The sequence below is a fragment of the Carassius gibelio genome, chromosome B5, assembly GCF_023724105.1.
Source record: "Carassius gibelio isolate Cgi1373 ecotype wild population from Czech Republic chromosome B5, carGib1.2-hapl.c, whole genome shotgun sequence".
NCBI classification, from domain to species: domain Eukaryota; kingdom Metazoa; phylum Chordata; class Actinopteri; order Cypriniformes; family Cyprinidae; genus Carassius; species Carassius gibelio.
Window position 1 is genome coordinate 41,051,522 of NC_068400.1, and position 18,034 is coordinate 41,069,555.

Sequence of the window (18,034 nt, forward strand, 5' to 3'; positions counted from 1 at the left end):
GCATTTACTTTCTATGGACCGAAACGCACAGGTAATGAAACTTGACATATCAGTTTATTTTCAGAGTGTACATAAGTGTTTCTAATTAAATACATTGGTGCCGAGTGGACCTAGACTGAAGTTCGAGTTTATCTCACGCCATCTGTTTGTCTTTAGGTGAGGACTCGGTTAATAAACAACATGAAAAACTGAAGCAATTCCTCATTTGCAAGATAGCGATGATGTGGAGGAGTGCAGCCAAACACATTGTCATTCTTTTAATAGCTTTGTGTGAGAAACAGATAAAAATTTAAGTCAATTCAATACATTTCTCGGCTAGTTAAACCGGGAAAGTTGAATGAGTTCAGTGAAGTTTGACTTAACAGATGCCTACAAGCTTAAGACAACGGTTTTGTCCTGAATTGACATTTGCAAAGAGCTTGATTGACAGCAGATCTGACCAATCATAAAGCTGAATCCACCATCTTGCCAGACAGCTACGGCAGAAAACTAGCAATAAATTAAAATTTCTACCTATTAGATTGTGTTTTTATTAATAGCTACCCAAACCCTAAAAAATAATGCAAAAGCAGTTTATTATTGTACTCCAGACCTGGATAGGCTAATCGGGAGCACTGGGAAGATTCCCAGTGGAACGGTCTGCTTTTTTGTGTTGAAATGTGGCGGCTGTCCCAAGACTTCCTGCACTCATAGCAGACTCACTCTTTTTGTTTATTATCTTCTACCTGCCCATATTACTATTTTCACTAGACCACATCAATAACAAATTCTCTATTGATAATTAATTGTTCTTTTTGCGCAAATATTTGTTTTATTCGTGAAGTAGCTGTATAAGCTGTATAAAACCAAGGGGAATCCAATGCTGGCTGCTCCCCATAACGACAACTTATTGATCATGAGCCCAACATCCAGCAAGGCAGAAAAACATTCAATCTACCTGAGGGAAGATGTCTTTTATTGTAAGTTTATATTGTTAAATAGAGAGAAAGAAAAAATGCATAAAATTCTTAAACTTGGACCTCATTATTGAAGTACATTCACTTTACTTCAATTACTACACAGTAAACATTCTCATCTTGGCAAGAAAAATATGAAATGACCAACTCAATTAGCATACTGTATTTTCTCGTGTAGATTTTCAAAAATATGAAAGGAAAAGTTAAGTAATGTTTCGGTTTCCAAGTCGTTTTTGATGTCTGTGTTAATTATTTTTTAGAACAGTCTGCCAAATTACTAGAGGAATCTGCAAATTGAGTTTAGATTAATTACATGTTATCTCCATGCCTGGTTTGGTGTGTCTTGTTTTGAAGTATGCTTCAGCCAGTTATGACGACTTTGCATCTTTCAGCAAGTTGACATGTAGTTGTAAAATAGGTCAATTGTTGGTAAATTGTCAGCACAGAGGTGTAAACATGGTACGGAATATGCCGCAGTTATTTAGCTTCAGATTTGCTGGCCCACAGGATTTGGCAAATCTGGAAATAAAATCCCCCAGTTTCAGTTGCTACAGCCCCTCTGTTACAACCCACTCACACACACACACCAAGCCAACCTGACAAAACAAGTATCATCGCATATGCCAGGTTATGCAATAGAGAGAGAAAAATACATGCTCTCACAGATGTCTGCACATTTAGACATTATCCTGCATTACTGCTGGCTTGCATTTATTCAAATGTATTTTTCTTTCTACAAAGAGACAGTTTTTAGATGTATTGATTTTTAAAGATTTGAAATGCTGCTTTTTCCCCTTGAAGATTTCCAATGTGGCTTTCTGTGTGTGTGTGTGTGTGTGTGAATGCAATCTAATGAACTCTGAAATGGACCCTCTTTCAATATGTGAGGTAAATAAGAAAAAAAAAACCATTTGTGTATTGATTGTGGGAACAAGGAATCTGAAATGTTTAATTAGATCCAATAACCCAGTCAGTGGCGAAGGGACATAAATAGATGGATTTTTTCTTACTGGTCCAGTCAATATCGCCATTACTCTTTCACTGTACTAAAACTGAAGTGACTGACTCCTAGAGGATATTAGAAGTGCATCTATTCTTCTTCTTTTTTTTATTCAAACTTTAACAGTACATTATGCACCATGCTCCTTATTTTTATATTAACATTTGAAGGTATAGTTTCTTGTTAGAGAGTGCTGTCAAAACTTTACTGTTTGTTAGGCTGTAACACTTGTTAGCTTCTGGCTCAACCAATTGCATGAGTGCAGGGGCGGCACCACTTTTTGTCTGACCAATAGAGCGCAACAATGCCCTCCCACGTTTTCAAGAGCCTTGGCTTATGTTTTAGCCATAGGGATTTTTTTTTAAAGTCCTTGTTGAGGAGTTATAAGCCATGAACCAAACAAACCATCTATTGTGTTAAAAACTTAGTTTTGAAGCAAAAATTTATTTAAATAGAAAGATGAAAGTGCGATGCTGTGCATCAACCTATTTAATGAAGAAAATAACTACAATTCCATGAATCACTGCGAATTACATAATTGCATAAAAATGGATAAATATAAAATTTGATTCAAAGCTATCTATTGTTTGGAGAACATAGAAAAAGCAGTGCTTTATGGGAATTATGGGCACTAAGGTATTCTTTATACACAGTTTGTATTCCGTTATTATTTTATTGGTAAAGATTGGTGCAGAATCATGGGTAATTTCGTTTTTTCACCCAGAATAAAACATGTTTATCTATTAAAACTATGTTGAAATAATATGAACTGACAATGTGTATCCTTGTCATGAGTTAATGGTCCATATTCATACTGTGAATTGAGTACAGTGACACCCACCCCCTTAAAAACACAAAAATACGATATATGTACATTCATTCAGTTGATTTTTTTTTAAAGAAGTCTTTCCAATAGGATATCACTTTGTATCGTTATGTCATTCTGTTATAAGAGGGATTATTTTTTACGCAGATCCAGTTAGTTATCCCTGTCCAGGCATGTCCAAAATGCATTGGGCCCAAACAGGTTACCAGAAAAAGATTGTTATCTATCCCTTTGTCTGACCCAGCTCACGCACCGCTGCCGCTCTTCCCATTTGACGGAGACGATTTATAATGTCACGCAGACACCCGTGAAGTACGAGCCACCTCGCGCTGTTACGGCGTCATTCTGTTCTCCTCCACTTGAGGAGTGTGAAATTCATTAGCTTGAATGCTTATAAAGAGATTAGGTATGTGACGTAATGGATATCAATTATGATTTATTCAGTCTGGTTGCATGAGAGACCTGAGGCTGGATCTCTTGAATATGAAGAGGCGAGCAGGAGTGTGTGTTTGTATACAGTGTTTGTGTTTGTGTGTGTGTGTGTTTATGTGGAAGCAGCTCATTCATGCCAAGATTTAGAGAGCAGCACTACTTCCTGTCTTTTAGCGGCTTATTACTGATGTCATCATACAAAATTGGTTTCATATTTCACTAGACAAGTCTTTTCTGTTGAGCTGTGTGGTTGTCTGGCTAGTAGGTAGGTCTGTATTTTTTTACATTTATTTATTTTTGCATATGTTTTGCATATGTGTCATAGCAGATATTTTTAGGCTTACAGCACCGTGGTCTTATATATTGCACATTTGTTAAGTACTGTGTATGAGAAACCCAAAACATATGCTGTTATGGGTTAAACACTGTAATTTACCAAAACATCATATGTAACAGAACTATAAACAGAACAATCACAGTATTATGATCATAGTACTATTCATAGTATTTACCAACAACAATTCATTGTAGTCTTTATTAGTTAAAACTAGTTTAATATTTACATAGATTTTATGTGTGTAAAATAAACAGTTAAACCAAATTTACTTAGGAGCACTCATTTTAATGCAGTTTTTGTGTTTGTGTCTCTAACATCTCAAGACTCTCAGAAAACAGCACTTCCTGTTTTTTCTTTTTTTTTAGAAGATTATTATTACTGATGTCATCATATAAAATTGGTTTAACATTTAAGTATTTGTTGTTGTTGTTGTTGAGTTGTGTTTTTGTCTGGCTAGTGGGTAGATTTGCAGTGTTTTTATATTTACTGTTGTGTCATAGCACATCTTTTAAGATGTTTTTTATTTTTTTTTACTTCATATGTAGCTAAGTGGAATAAAGTAGATATGAACCTACACCTCATCCATTCATCATGTTTATCTGTCAGGACCTGAGATGAAAAACTGCTCATGTTGCAGCCAGGTGGATTTTTCTTCCTCTATTGTATTGCGTCTCCTTTATTCTTCTCTCATTCCCACATGAACACACTGCTGTTTTCTCATTCTCTCATTCTGTAAGTAGCTGTGTTCCTGATAGACTCTGAGATCTGTGAAGTTTCTGCCTTTCTGCCTGATTTAATGGACATTTAATGCCTAAACCATATAGGGCTCAAGATCTGACAGTTTCTTAAAATCACAAGTAGTATTCATTTAGGAGTCAGTGGAGTGAATTCACTAAGCAGTTTCATATTCATAAGTTTCTTATTCACTAGTCTTGTGTAGTCAGACCTTCGGACTGAAGGTCTGGAATTCAAGGCAGCTTTCATTGGCCAAGGCCTGCCCATGAGAAGTTTGACTGACATGTCAAACAGCCAATCACAGTTGGTTTCGTTCATCGTCACGTTTTGAGGCGTGGAAATGTCGCCACAATAACAAACTAGTGTCTAAAAGTCTCTGACATATTTATAAGATTCTATGCTGCAAACTTTAAATATTTCACATCAGCACTTGCAATCACAGTTGTAAACACGATGGGTTTCTTCTTTCGTGGGGGGGTTTGGCGCCACGGTATTTTTGTTTCCAGGTGTGACGTTAAAGAACATCTTGTGGAAATCCTGTAGAATTTAACCAATCCGATGAGATACGACTTTGATACTCCTGAAGTGTTTCCACTTTTGTGTCCCATATGTATCAGATGTTTAGCCAATGGCCCGTGTGTGGCATGTAAATGATGGTTGGTAAAATTATATTATGTTTTTGATAGTGTTTTGATAGTGATAAGTTGTGTTTCTATTCAAATGTTATTTATTTCTGTGATGGCAGAGCTGAATTTTCAGCTCTATAACTACAGTCTTCAGTCGCACATGATCCTTCCAAAATCATTCTAATATGATCATTTTATTATTATTTTTTTTTTTTTTAAGAAACATCTTTCAATATTATCAGTGAAAAAACAGGTGTGCTGCTTAATATATTTTTTACATATAATTTTTTTTATGATTCTTGGAATCAAAGGTCTGAAATGCATCAAACGTTGCAGTTGACTACATTCAATATATGCTGTTTTTGAACATCATAAATTCTCATTCTTGGAGAGCTTGCAAATGTGATCTTTTTTTATGCACATTTGTTTAGTACTGTACAGCATATGAGAAACACAAAACATATGTTTGGGGTCGAAGACCACAAATTAACAAAAAGGTGCATGCATCTATATTAATTACTAACACTTTATTTGATCCCTCAAACCATGCATTTTTTTGTAAAAACTAGTTTTGTAGAGAAAAAAAAAATACAAATAAAAATATATATATATATATATATATATATATATATATATATATATATATATATATATATTTGTGATGTCTCCTGGTCTCTCTGTACGGTGGAGGTTTTGAGCGTCTTTCTCTCGATGGCTTTGTAATGACTCATTATCACTATGGATACTGCGATAACTGACCTCTCTTCTCGTCGTAATTACCAGCCTTTTCATAAAGCTAAAATGTCAATTATGGCCACGACCAAGCCTCCTCAGAGCCCTCGCTCTCATTTTCTGTCTCTCATTCTTTCTTTTCCTTTCAATAAAGGAGTGTTTTCTCCCGAGAGGAATGTGCTCTTGTGCTAAATATTTATGCGGTAAATACTTAAGGAGATGAATTTCAAGAGACCCAAGCCCACATGAAGACCCATTAACCCTCTCTGAATGTGATGAAATGATTGTATAATTGAGAATATGATAATTAATCTCTGTCAAAGCCGAGCAATCGTGAGATATGAAACATCACAGAGCCAGCCGGCATCAGCTTTACATTAGAGAGGCTTGCCTTCCCTGCACCTCAATTTATTGCAGATTGTTATTTTTCAAATCAATTTATCTGTGTTTGCGGTGGATTTCAGCTGTTCAAGTATTGCATGCAACATTTTAATAATGTGAAAGGAAAGGGGTGGAAAGTTTCCAAAAATTGATTTGGGAAAGTTTTAGATGCATTTAAAACTCCATATACATTAGGGCTGTTGAGTACTTCCAATTTTTTATTTTTTGCTTTACCTGGTGTGTTGTTTAATTAATGACAAATTAATCACACCTCAATTTTTGCCTGAGGAATTACCCCTGAAAGATTATTTGAAGTCATTATTGTCTTCCAATTAGAAAATAAGTGTACAGACATTGCAATAGTATATAAATAAATTTTTGATACAGTATTGCATAAATTATATTAAGAAATTGTTATAATTTTTTATTTTGTGAATGTTCAAATGTTACAATGAAATGACACTAATCAACATGAAACTAAATCTGCCAATTGGTCACTCATTCGTTCATTCAGCCAATTATATTCACATGAAGCAAGTGACTGTCATGAATGGGTCACAGAATCACTGGCTTCGTTAACATCTGCGGATTCATTCAGCAAAAAAAAAAAAAAGGAAAAAAAAGAAAAAATCAATATTTTTCCATAGTTAGTTGTGCCAAACTAACACATTAAATCGACAGTCCTAATATAAATATATTATAATTAGAGATGTTGATTTAACGTGTTATTCAATGTACTTTTATAAAAAAAAAATAAAAAAAATACTTATGATATAGTTAAGCGATATCACCAACAACGAGTGCTGTTTTCATTATGAACAGCATGGGTGAAAACGTGAAATTGATGTTATACCACAGTCCAATAACTAAGAACTCAGTGTGTTGTTCTCAGAACGCATATATTATTCCTATTAAAGCAATAGCAGAACTGTTGTCTCCAAGCAACACACAATTTCTGAATGAATCTGAATTTTGAATGAATTGTGAGAATGAATCGGAATCACTGGCTTATACATTATGACATTTACTGCCAATTACTGGCAGTTTTAGTTTCTTATTTAGAGATTAATTTTATATATAAAAAAAAAATCCTATTTACAATTACGATAAAAACTAAAAAATCTAAAAATAAAAATAAAACATCTATATTAAAATAAAAGCCTTTTCAAAGTGTTAGTTGATATGGGATTATACTATTAAACAGATTATTTAATTTCCACATTGCGTAATTATTTAGATAAAAAACTGTAATCGATTGACAGCCCTAATTATAATATTTAAATGTAAATAATTTTAATGTTGTGGTATATGGTTCTATGAATAAATATATATATAAATGTATATATAAATTAAATGGCAAATGTCTGTCTCACATAGGACACTGAGATCCTGAACACAGCGATTCTGACCGGACGGCGCGTTGCCATCCCGGTCAAGGTTGTGACCGTGGAGCAGGACGGAACGGTCAGAGAGGTTGATGACCCCGTGACCTGCATCTCCACAGATGAGGATGTCCTCAAGGTGAGAGCTCACCTGCTTTATATCTCAGGGTACCACCTTCATCCTCTGCCCCCCACTCTCCATCAAAAGTTAAGACAGGAGTGGGGGCTTCATCTTGCAAAAAGTAGAAGCGACAGGTTCCAGGGTGACTCTGGGAAGCCCAGAGTGGAGGCAGATGAACAGATGAGAAAAACATCATGTGCCTGCGAAAGCTGTTACCCCCCCCACCTCCCCCACCACTACACCTATTCTTTTTTTTTTTTTTTAGTTGCTTTGAGTTGCAAAGACATTTGGGAAGTATTCACGCTCAGAAATGCAAACATACACAAAAAAGACATTTACAGAACTGAATAATGGTCGGGAAGACAAACGTGAGATGAGTCACATGAAACGACTGAGCTGATGCAAATTAAGACATGAAAGGTAGCAGAACCGACGAAAGAATGATGGAACTATAAGGATGAAAAATTCTGATGTAACAGGAAGAAACACCTTCAAATTCAAACAAACCAACCACGCCATACCCGTCTGATTATTTATTAAAGTATTGTTCAACTTCTGCAGTATTTATGCACAAAAATGTTCACATGCAAACTGGTCGTTTTACTCAACCTGTGACGTATTTGATCTTCCCGTTTTGGTGTTCACTGGACTAGAGATGATCTTCTAAGGTGACATTTAGGTGACATTTAGGCGTTCAAAACCGCTAGATGGACTGTTTTTTTTTTTTTTTTTAAATACTACTTTTTTGAGAGGAGTTTTCTGTTCAGACTGTCTGACAGCTCAAACTAATCACTTAGTGCATGTGTATGCATATATTGTACATGCATATAAAATGATTGTAGAATATACTCTTTGAATATAACTCTTTGTGATACTCTTTGTGTGATATAAATTAAATTATCTAGGCATACATTAAATGATATAAATATAAAAAGCATACAGAAGCATTTTAGCCATCTACAATTTAGAATGCCTGGAATTTTTATTTTTAATAGACTAATAAATCAATGTGCGTCCACTCTGTGTGTGATTTGGTGATATAGTCTACTTGATAACGTCAGATTGCACATCATTACAACAACACTTACCATATTATTCCAGAGGATACACTGTATATAACACAACCTAGCCTCGACTTCAGAATCAGAAAGAGCTTTATTGCCAAGTATGCTTGCGCATACAAGGAATTTGTTTTATTGACATAAGCTTCCAGTACACAGAGACAACAACGCAGACAAAAAAAAAGTTAATATAAAGACAAATATTGCAAAATAAATTGAAAAATAATTTGAAAGAACAGTTGTGCTATAGATGATAATGGAATAGAATAGAATGAGATGCAGGGATGTACTGGGATGGATGTGGTAACAAAAATAAAAAAAGGATATTGCACATATTTATTGCATAAGTGGGGAACATTTAACTGTTAATGAATTAGATTGCCTGGGGGAAGAAATTGTTCTTGTGCCTGGCTTTCCTGGTATTTGCTGCTCTGAAGCGCTGGCCAGATGGCAAAAGTTCAAAAAGGGGAACTTGGATGTGAGGGATCCAGAGTGATTTTCTGAGCCCTTTACCTCATTCTGAATGTATACAGTTTTTGAAGGGTGGGCAGGGGAGCACCAATAATCCTTTCAGCAGTCCAAACCGGTCTCCGTAGTCCTCTCCCAATTCTGATTATGTAGCTGAACCAAACCACACAGTTATTGAAGTGCACAGGACAGACTCAATGAAAGCTGAAGAAAACTGTTTCAACAGCTCCTGTGGCAGGTTAAACTTCCTCCGCTGTCAAAGAAATTACAAACTTTTTTTGGTTCTTTTTAACAGTGGAGTCAATGTGATCATCCCACTTCAGGTCCTGAGAGATTGTGGTTCCCAGGAATTATAATCCGGGGGGGTTTCTCCTGAAGTCCACTGTTTTGAGCGTGTTCAGCTCCAGGTTGTTAAGACTGCACAAGACAGCATGCTGCTCAATATCTTGTCTGTAAGCAGACTCATCACCATCCTGGATGAGACCGATGACTGTAGTGTCGTCTGCAAACTTTAGGAGCTTGACGGAGTGGTCTTTAGAGGTGCAGTCGTTGGTGTACAGGGAGAAGAGCAGTGGGGAGAGAACACACCCCTGAGGTGCACCAGTGTTGGTGGAATGGCTGTTTGACATGAATTTCCCCAGTCTCACTAGCTGTTGCCTATCTGTCAGAAAGCTGGTGATCCACCGACAGATAGAGCTAGGAACATGAGTGGAACTTGAGTGGAAAATAAAATCATTTGAGGTTGTGCGTGGCATGCACTTGTTTGCACTTGAGCAAAGGTGTTTTTAGGAGTCAAACTTGCAAATGCCAGACCATTGATTCATTTAACATGCTTTCCTGTAGTCTGTGTTCTTCTGACTATTTTGTAGTAAGTAACGAATACACTTAGTGGAAATGTATTGTAGTAAAGTATACATATTAATTAGGAAATGTAGTTTTAAGTAAAAGTTGGCTGAAATATAAAAACTCAAGCACAGATACAAGTACTGTAACAAAGTATTTTTACCTCATTACATTACACCACTATATATATATATATATAGCTCTTTAGCTGGTGAAATTAATGTTCAATCGGATTTAAATCTGGAGATTGATTTGGGCAATCTAAGACTTTACATTTCGTTGCCCTGATAAAGTCCTTGACTGAACTGGCAGGGTGTTTTGGGTCATTGTCCTGATCCAATATGAAGTGCTTTCTAATGAGTCTGGTAGCATTTTCTTGAATATTGGTAGCCAAGATGATTTTGTACCCTTCCAAATTCATTCTGCTACTTCCATCATACATTAAGTCATCATTAAAATGAAGAGGTCCTTTTCTAGAGCCCATGCCATGACACCACCTCCACCCAGCTTCACAGATGTGCTTGTATGCTTAAGATCACTTGCAGTTCCCTTGTTTCTCCACACGTTTGCTTTCATATTACTTAGATAAAGGTTCATCTTTGTCTCATCGGTCCATCAACTCAGTTCCAAAACTCTACTGGCTCGCATTTGTGAAGAATCTTGCCTTTCTATTTTTGGTGTTGATCAGATGTTTGCATCTTGATGTGTAGAATCTGTAATTCTGTGTCAAATTCTGCTGCGGTCGGTAGATTGACAGAGCATCACCCCAGCTTTCTGGAGGTTGTTGTTGATTTTACAGACATGTATTTTAGGGTTAAGTTATGTATGTGTGTGTGTGTGTGTATACACTGCAATATAAATATACATATATATTTGTGTGTGTGTGCATACAAAACTAAGATTTGTAAGGTCCGTTACAAAACTGTAGGATTTGTTGCATTAAATTAAATTAAACAAGAAGTTTGTTACTTCAAAAAAAAAAATTAATTGTAAAATGTAATACGGTTTCTTCTGTACTTTTGAAATTAAATATCAAATAATATATAAAATAAATACAGCCTACATGAGCATAAGAAATATCTTTTTTTTTTTTTTACTTTTGAATGATACTTTCTTACCAGTTTTGCTTTAATTAGCATGCTTACATGGTGCTTTAACTGTTATAATGAAGGGAAGTAGTGTCATTGTTGTACTCTACATTTCCTACTCTTTCTTTTGTAAAAGATAAAAAACCCTTTATTTTTGGGGGCCGATGGTCAATTGTTCCCTCGGGGGTTGAGTGGAAGTAGCATCAGAGTCTGTGTTGTCATGCTCTCCTGAGCTCTGAGCTAATAACTGAACTTTCCGCGATGCTGAGGCAATTTCCATTTACAAGCAGCAATATGTAGTTTAAATATAATCAATACCCGGTAACAATGAAAAACCCATTCCAGAGCTTTAATGCAAGGTTGAACAACAGAGTGTGTTATTAAGGAAATTACAGGACGCTTATTTTCTTTTGGTGTAGTGATGGGGAAAAAAGAGCATCAGGATAGAAGAGAATCTGCTTCATGACAGAAACATGTGGTTGGGAAATTGCGGCAGGTGTACCTGTCTACTTGCAGTTGTCATAAAAATGTGTGTCTGACCTCCGGCTGACATGCGTGACAGGTGTAAACAGGAAACATGTTGGTGCTGCAACTGTGGACGACATCAAGAAGTGCACCGTCAGGATAAACTCAACTACAGGAAATGTTCACAAGGCTAACACACCCCAGCTTTATTTTTTCCAGGGGTTCTCAAACTTTTTGGGGTCAGGGACCCCTTGAAGAGTAGAATTTTTTTTCCAAGTACCCTCTCTAAAATGTAACAGTAATCAAGCATACGATTGCTAGAGTTTGTACTGATGGCATTTTTCCGTTTTAACTTTTCTGGACTCTGTTTGATTAGTTGAATTGAATTGTAGCACTCAAAAAGTATGACCGATTAATTGAAATAATACAGTTTATAGCATTTAACAACAATTTCAACTTCCATTTCTTTGTTCCCAAATTCAGACATTTGCTTTTTAATTATTCTGGGTTCTAATTTAATGGTTTAATTCACTTTTAATCAAAACAAAGCACGCCTAATCATATAAATTCATAAAACTTTAACAACTTAATTTTTTTTTAAGTTTTAGAAATTCTGTTTTGTCTGTTTTAATTGTTCTGGTTTTATAATTTAATACAAATATTGTCAAAAGCAATGTGAAGGCATCGATCATTACCAGTTTAGTCTTTTAAAATTAAATCAAATGGAACAATTCCTTTTTGTTTTTTTGGCAAAGAGTGCTGCAAAACAGGTTTACTGTTAAAACTAAAACACAGTTTTTTACAATTTAATTATTACTACTACTGTGAATAAGTTCATCCTGCTGTAAAATATTTCTGTCACAATTTCTTCAAGTTAATCCGAACCTTTATTTTGACGGGCTGTCATTAAAGCCTTGGAAATTCTGTGTACATGATGTGACGATAGTTTTTCTCAAATGAAATGGTAAAATGTTGTAGTGACTCTCAGAGCAGCTCTGAAGATGAAGTTCTCATACAGTGAGACGGCAGATGTTGAAAACACCACGAGAGTCACAGATGCTTGAATATGTGTTAAGTACACAAAACCTGTCCCATTCCTTCACACAGGCACACGCAGAACATGCAGAATTCATATTTAAATAGCAGTGTTTTTGTGATTTAGTTTTCATACAGTAGTCCATATCACAATTTGATGACCATAATCCACTTTATACGCAAACTTTGTGTTACTGCCTTCTTCGATTCCATTGCATTTTCTGCTGAAATCATAGGACCCTAAAATTATTCTGCAGATCTCCAGCTATATGTGGTGGACACAATATAAAAGTTAATTATGGCAGGAAATACAGCTCATGTGTTCCTTCTCAATGGCAAACGAATGAATGAATTCAGGGTTGAAGTAACGGATAATGTCGCCCTTTATAAAAGATGTCACCCTGCAGGTTGAGGTGTGAATGCGATCTTATCTTTATCGTCACACACTGTGGTTAATCAGTTCCACGTTTGTGTGGGTTGAAGGGCTCTCGTAATGATGGCTGATCAAATAAATAAAGGAGCAGGCTAAAGAGATCCTATAGGCTTTAGCGCTCAAATCCCACTGTTTAACCAGCGTCTGTGAGAGCGAGGCCACGGCCTTAATTGGTTCCTGTGAAGACTCCCTCAGTAATGTCTGCGGTAATTGAATTTGACAAAGAACAAGAAGGACAGAAGCATGGAGAGGCAGAGGTTTTGAGGACACACAAAACAAAGAGGATTATAAATCTTTCACATCCTCACCCCTTTTTTTCCTCTGCCTTTCACATTTTTCCCCTTCTATCTGTTGTAACGTATTCATTTATTGTGTAAAATGATTGGATTTTACTGTATCTGTGCTAGTGGAGACATTGCAGGTGTCCTCTATGTAAGAGAGAGTGCGGTGCAGAGAGCTGTACGGTGCTAATCTGTTTAATAACTCATTCACTTTACAGTGACAGGCGGGCAGATATCCGGCGAGCCCGTAATCGGGTAAAACTCTGATCAGGTTACGTGCATCAGGCCGCTCCTATTGTCAGTTTCAGCTGAGCTGCACAGAAACAACATATGTTTGTTAAGAGAGAGAGGGAAAGAGGGCTGCAGTGTGTGCGTGCGTTTTTAATTATTTCTCATCCAAAATCGTTACTTAGCTATGATCAATCTTTCATTAAGATTACATTAGTCATTTTTATAAATCGTGGCCATGAATCCAGTGATGCTGATTAATTTTTTATTACTGGAAACCCTCCAGATCTTAATATGAGGGATCTTTATGTGGGTACATTTTTTTAGCATTTTTATAAAAAATATTTTTTGCAAGCAACTTTAAACTGGAAGCCCTGCTAATTCAACTTAACAATGGCCTGCTATTTTAGTATCACCGAGATACTATTATAGTTTTGATTACTATTTTACATTACATTTTTATTTATCATTTCATATTTTAATTGTATTTAAAATGTTAGTAATTGTGTTATGTCATGTAATTCTAAATCTAATGTAATAACATATTATTTAAAAAAAAAATAACCATGGTCAACTGTACTGTTTTGACAGTTCTTTAGCAATTGTCCTCATGCTTTTCTCTTTTCTTTCAAATTTAAGTATCTATTTTGTTACTAGTGTTGAATACTTAGAAAAGAGTGGGCTGTTATAGTGCATAATCAGAAGAATTTCAATAATATGGACATAAACTGCTCATGACCCCCATAAACATCACAGCCGCTAATCAATCACCTGGACGCCCTTTTAAAACTATATAGATATAGCTTCTTTCTGAGCTCGTGATGTACAATGGATATGGCTAAGCTCCCATAATACTGCCGTCTCTGCCCAGTGGACCCGTAACTCACAACTAATGGACCTTGTGAGACCCTCCCAGGGGCTTTTTCCAGCTCTGGTAATAGCCTTTGACCTAACCTTCCTCCTCCTGTGAGCCCACGTGAGAGAGTAGGAAGGAATCAGTTAACCTTCCTCCCCAAACCCTCCCCTTCCCAACGGGAGCTATTAAACGCCTTTTTAAAAGCATTCTCAGGCTCACGTGATGGCCAATGGAAAAACACATGACCGAGTGTCAGTCGGAAACTTTGCCCACACAATCCATGATAAAACGGCTAAGCATGCATATGCCCTGCTTATGTTCTTGTGTGTTTATGTATATTATTTCTCAGGCAAAATGCTGACAGATGCTGTGAGTTATCTGACATGCAGCACTCTGACAGACATATGGAAACTTTCTGTTAGGTTAAAAGGTCTTTTCTCCTGAATTATTCAACAATATGCTGTTTTCTTCACCATAAACACCTTAGAACAAAGCTTCCATCTGTGTGTGTGTGTGTGTGTGTGTACAGATAAACTACTCAAACAGACGCTGTGGAAAATGAAACTGACATAGCTGCTGGTGCTGTGCTGTGATGGCAGTATTTCTAATCAGATTCACTTCACATGATATGATAGCAAACTGTGTTAAGTAACCAAATACACACACTCACACAGATGGATGCGACGCTTTAAGGTGTTTATGAGAAATAATGGCAGATTGTAGCTGAGATGCAAATTTTAAACCGGCAAGCTGACATTCAGTGTTTACTGATAACTTTTAAACATGCGTTTAATTTTCGCCCGGTCATTGCAGCGAACCTGTCCGAGTTGGTTTTGAGGTCTTTTTGGCTTCATCATACTGCTCTGTTTTGTAAGGACACTATTTGTGGGAATATGTGTATCTTTTGACTCGTCTCTAAGAAGGGCTTTGTTTTTAGTTCATCTTCCAAAGAGGATATGTTTGATGAAGGTTTAGACCACTAATAATAATATCAGACATATTGGGGACACCTATGACTTATATACCTATGCAAATATTATGTAAATATGCCGCATATCAATTTCAGAAGTTTGAAAAAGACCTGGCTTCCCTTTCTAGGACAAACTGACTCGCAGAAATCAACCCGCCTGCCCCAAGTGTTTCAGAGAGTCGCAGAAGACTGATTTTTTTTTTTTTTTTTTTTTTTTTTTTTAAGGTGGCAGGATTGAATGTTCACAAGCAAAAATGAAATTTAAGAGCTATATGGTGGAGAGGAAGATTTTTATCAAAATAACATTCAGTACATTTTCAAAATTATCCTACATTTTTATTTATTTATTAATTTTTTTGCAGTTTAGCTTTTTACTAAATGTTCCTTTGAGAAGAAACAGATGCTTACCATGCAACAAAATATGGAAGACTGGGTCTAGTTATGCTATTTTTGGTCAGTGAATATTTAATAGTTTATATTTTCTCCACACCTTAGTTTTTGTAAATAAATAAAGATAAAAAATAAATAAATAAATAAAGTTTTTAAATTGAATATTTTTGTTGAACACACATTGACACATATGGGGTAAGTTGTCATAATGGAATGTGCCATTTAGAAGATATACTGAATAGCAAAACTATTATGTAACAATCAATTTATAAAAAAAGCATACATTTTTCATTTATTTGTTTGTTTTATGAATACATCAAAATAAAAAAAATAAAAAATAAAAAATGTAAAAGATAACACACATTGTATATTATGATATGATATTGTAAAGAAGTATTGTAATACCTTTGTTAACAGTGGTTTCAGAATATGGTACACATGGCAAACTGTAGTTTATTTTTATTGTGCCTTTTTCTTATTTTTTGGAGCTTGACAGCCCTTACTTTCCATTCACCTTTGTTGCATGGAAACATGCTAGTTTGATTTCAACAGAATAAAAAAAAACAAAAAAAAACATGCAAGTTTGAAATGAGCATGAGTAAATAATGACCCTTTATTTTGTTAAATATCTAACTTGAGTGAATGTCTGTTTGTAAGTATCCGAGTTAGTGAAAAAATTAGTGCAGATCTGATGACGCCATGAACTAAAGAGTTTGTGACTCACTAATGACTGCTGATTGCATGCTCTGGTAAAAATAATTTTCATGGTGAATAAGCATTTAAGTGTATTTGGAATAAGCTGAAACTACATCAACAAGAATCTTGCATGCAGATGAAAAACACTCTTGATTGATTAAAGATGTAAGACGTAAGGTTAGCATCACACTTTTGAACTCTGCGTCGCCTCTCTCTCACTCTGCCTATTAATCTTCCTTCATCTCTGTGTTCCTCGGTGATGCTCTGATCATTTGCAGAGCTTTTAAGTCCCACGTCATGAATGCGAGGCGACAGGCAACCATGAGCTCTATGATCAATCAGAAAAAAAATCAAATTATGCTAAGCTAAGTACTCTGAGAGTCAACATATGGAGAGAGAGAAAGGTTTATACTATGTGGGTCTAATATCAGAAATCTTACTCTGAAGATGTGCATTTTGAGAAATCACCTGAAGGGGAAGATTGACAGATGAAGTTTTAAACTCATCATGTATGTTTAACAGTGCCAGATTCCCACACGCGGCACCATGGGAGTCTCTAACAGCAGGCAGTGTCACATTTAGAACCTGGAATCTGAATGCATCGCCTTCTGCAGTGGAAATGCTCTAAATTCAAATTCAATCACAGTGTAAACTCTTTGGAAGAAAGGCCAGCTTGGATGAGCGGGTAACTGTAACTCTATATCACTGTTGATGTGAGTGCAAACTACAAACTAGTTCAGAGACCAAGTGGTTCTCAGCATTAATGTAGTTTGTGGCTGTGGGATTGGTTTATTGGCAAGGACGTCTCAAAATCAGTCAGACTATACCAATGTACAGGCACGCAGATGTAAAAAATTTGGCAGTGTTTATGGATTCAAAGTTTTTCTTGACATATGGCATATATTAATTTTATCCTTCAAGATTTATTTTTTATTTAGAAAAAGTTTATTTCAGTTATTCAAAGCTTATTATAAATGTTAAAAAAGTGCTGCTTAATATTGTAATATGAATATTTTTTTAGGAGTCGTGATACATATATCTGTTATATATATATATATATATATATATATATATATATATATATATATGTGTATATATATATATATATATATATATATATATATATATATATAGTTCTTTGATAAAAAGGTACAAATAATTGCATTTATTTGAAACAGAAATATTTTGTAACAATTTAAATGTCTACACTTTTACTTTTGATCTGTGTTATGCATCCTTTGTAAATAAAAGCATTTATAAAAAAAAAATACTGACCATCATTTTTTCCAATTATTTACAATATATAAATAAGCTAGGCTATCTGATAAATGCTTAAACTTATTTGTTATATTTTGTGCATTAATAAAATATTCCACATAATAATCTTAATATTTGCATTATTGAATACATTCATACGTGCTTAAACACAACCTGCAAGTTAACGTCTTTAGGATTCCATAGATGAATTAATTAAATTTCTAAAAGTAAATAAAAATACTTTAATTTTACAGATGGAAATGACACACGCTTGTAATACATTCGATGAAAGTGTTCAGTATCTTAACTTTGTTCCCAATCTAAATCTACACTCGTGATGTAGTAGCAGGTTCGTCAGAGCATAAGGAAGTTTAGATGCATGTGTGCATTCTCCAGCATCATGCTGTAAAAGCAGTAAAAGTGAAGATGATCCCT

The 18,034-nt window shown here is 35.3% G+C and overlaps 1 protein-coding gene across 2 annotated transcripts in view; it reads left to right on the plus strand.

The window, feature by feature from the left end:
- LOC127957028 (transmembrane protein 132C-like) overlaps window positions 1-18,034 on the plus strand; it is a 181,478-nt gene that overhangs the window by 148,730 nt on the left and 14,714 nt on the right. For both annotated transcript variants that reach the window (XM_052555360.1, XM_052555361.1), the window contains one exon: window positions 7,403-7,546. In XM_052555360.1, coding sequence (XP_052411320.1) covers window positions 7,403-7,546 — 144 coding nt within the window. The remainder of the gene's footprint in view (window positions 1-7,402; window positions 7,547-18,034) is intronic.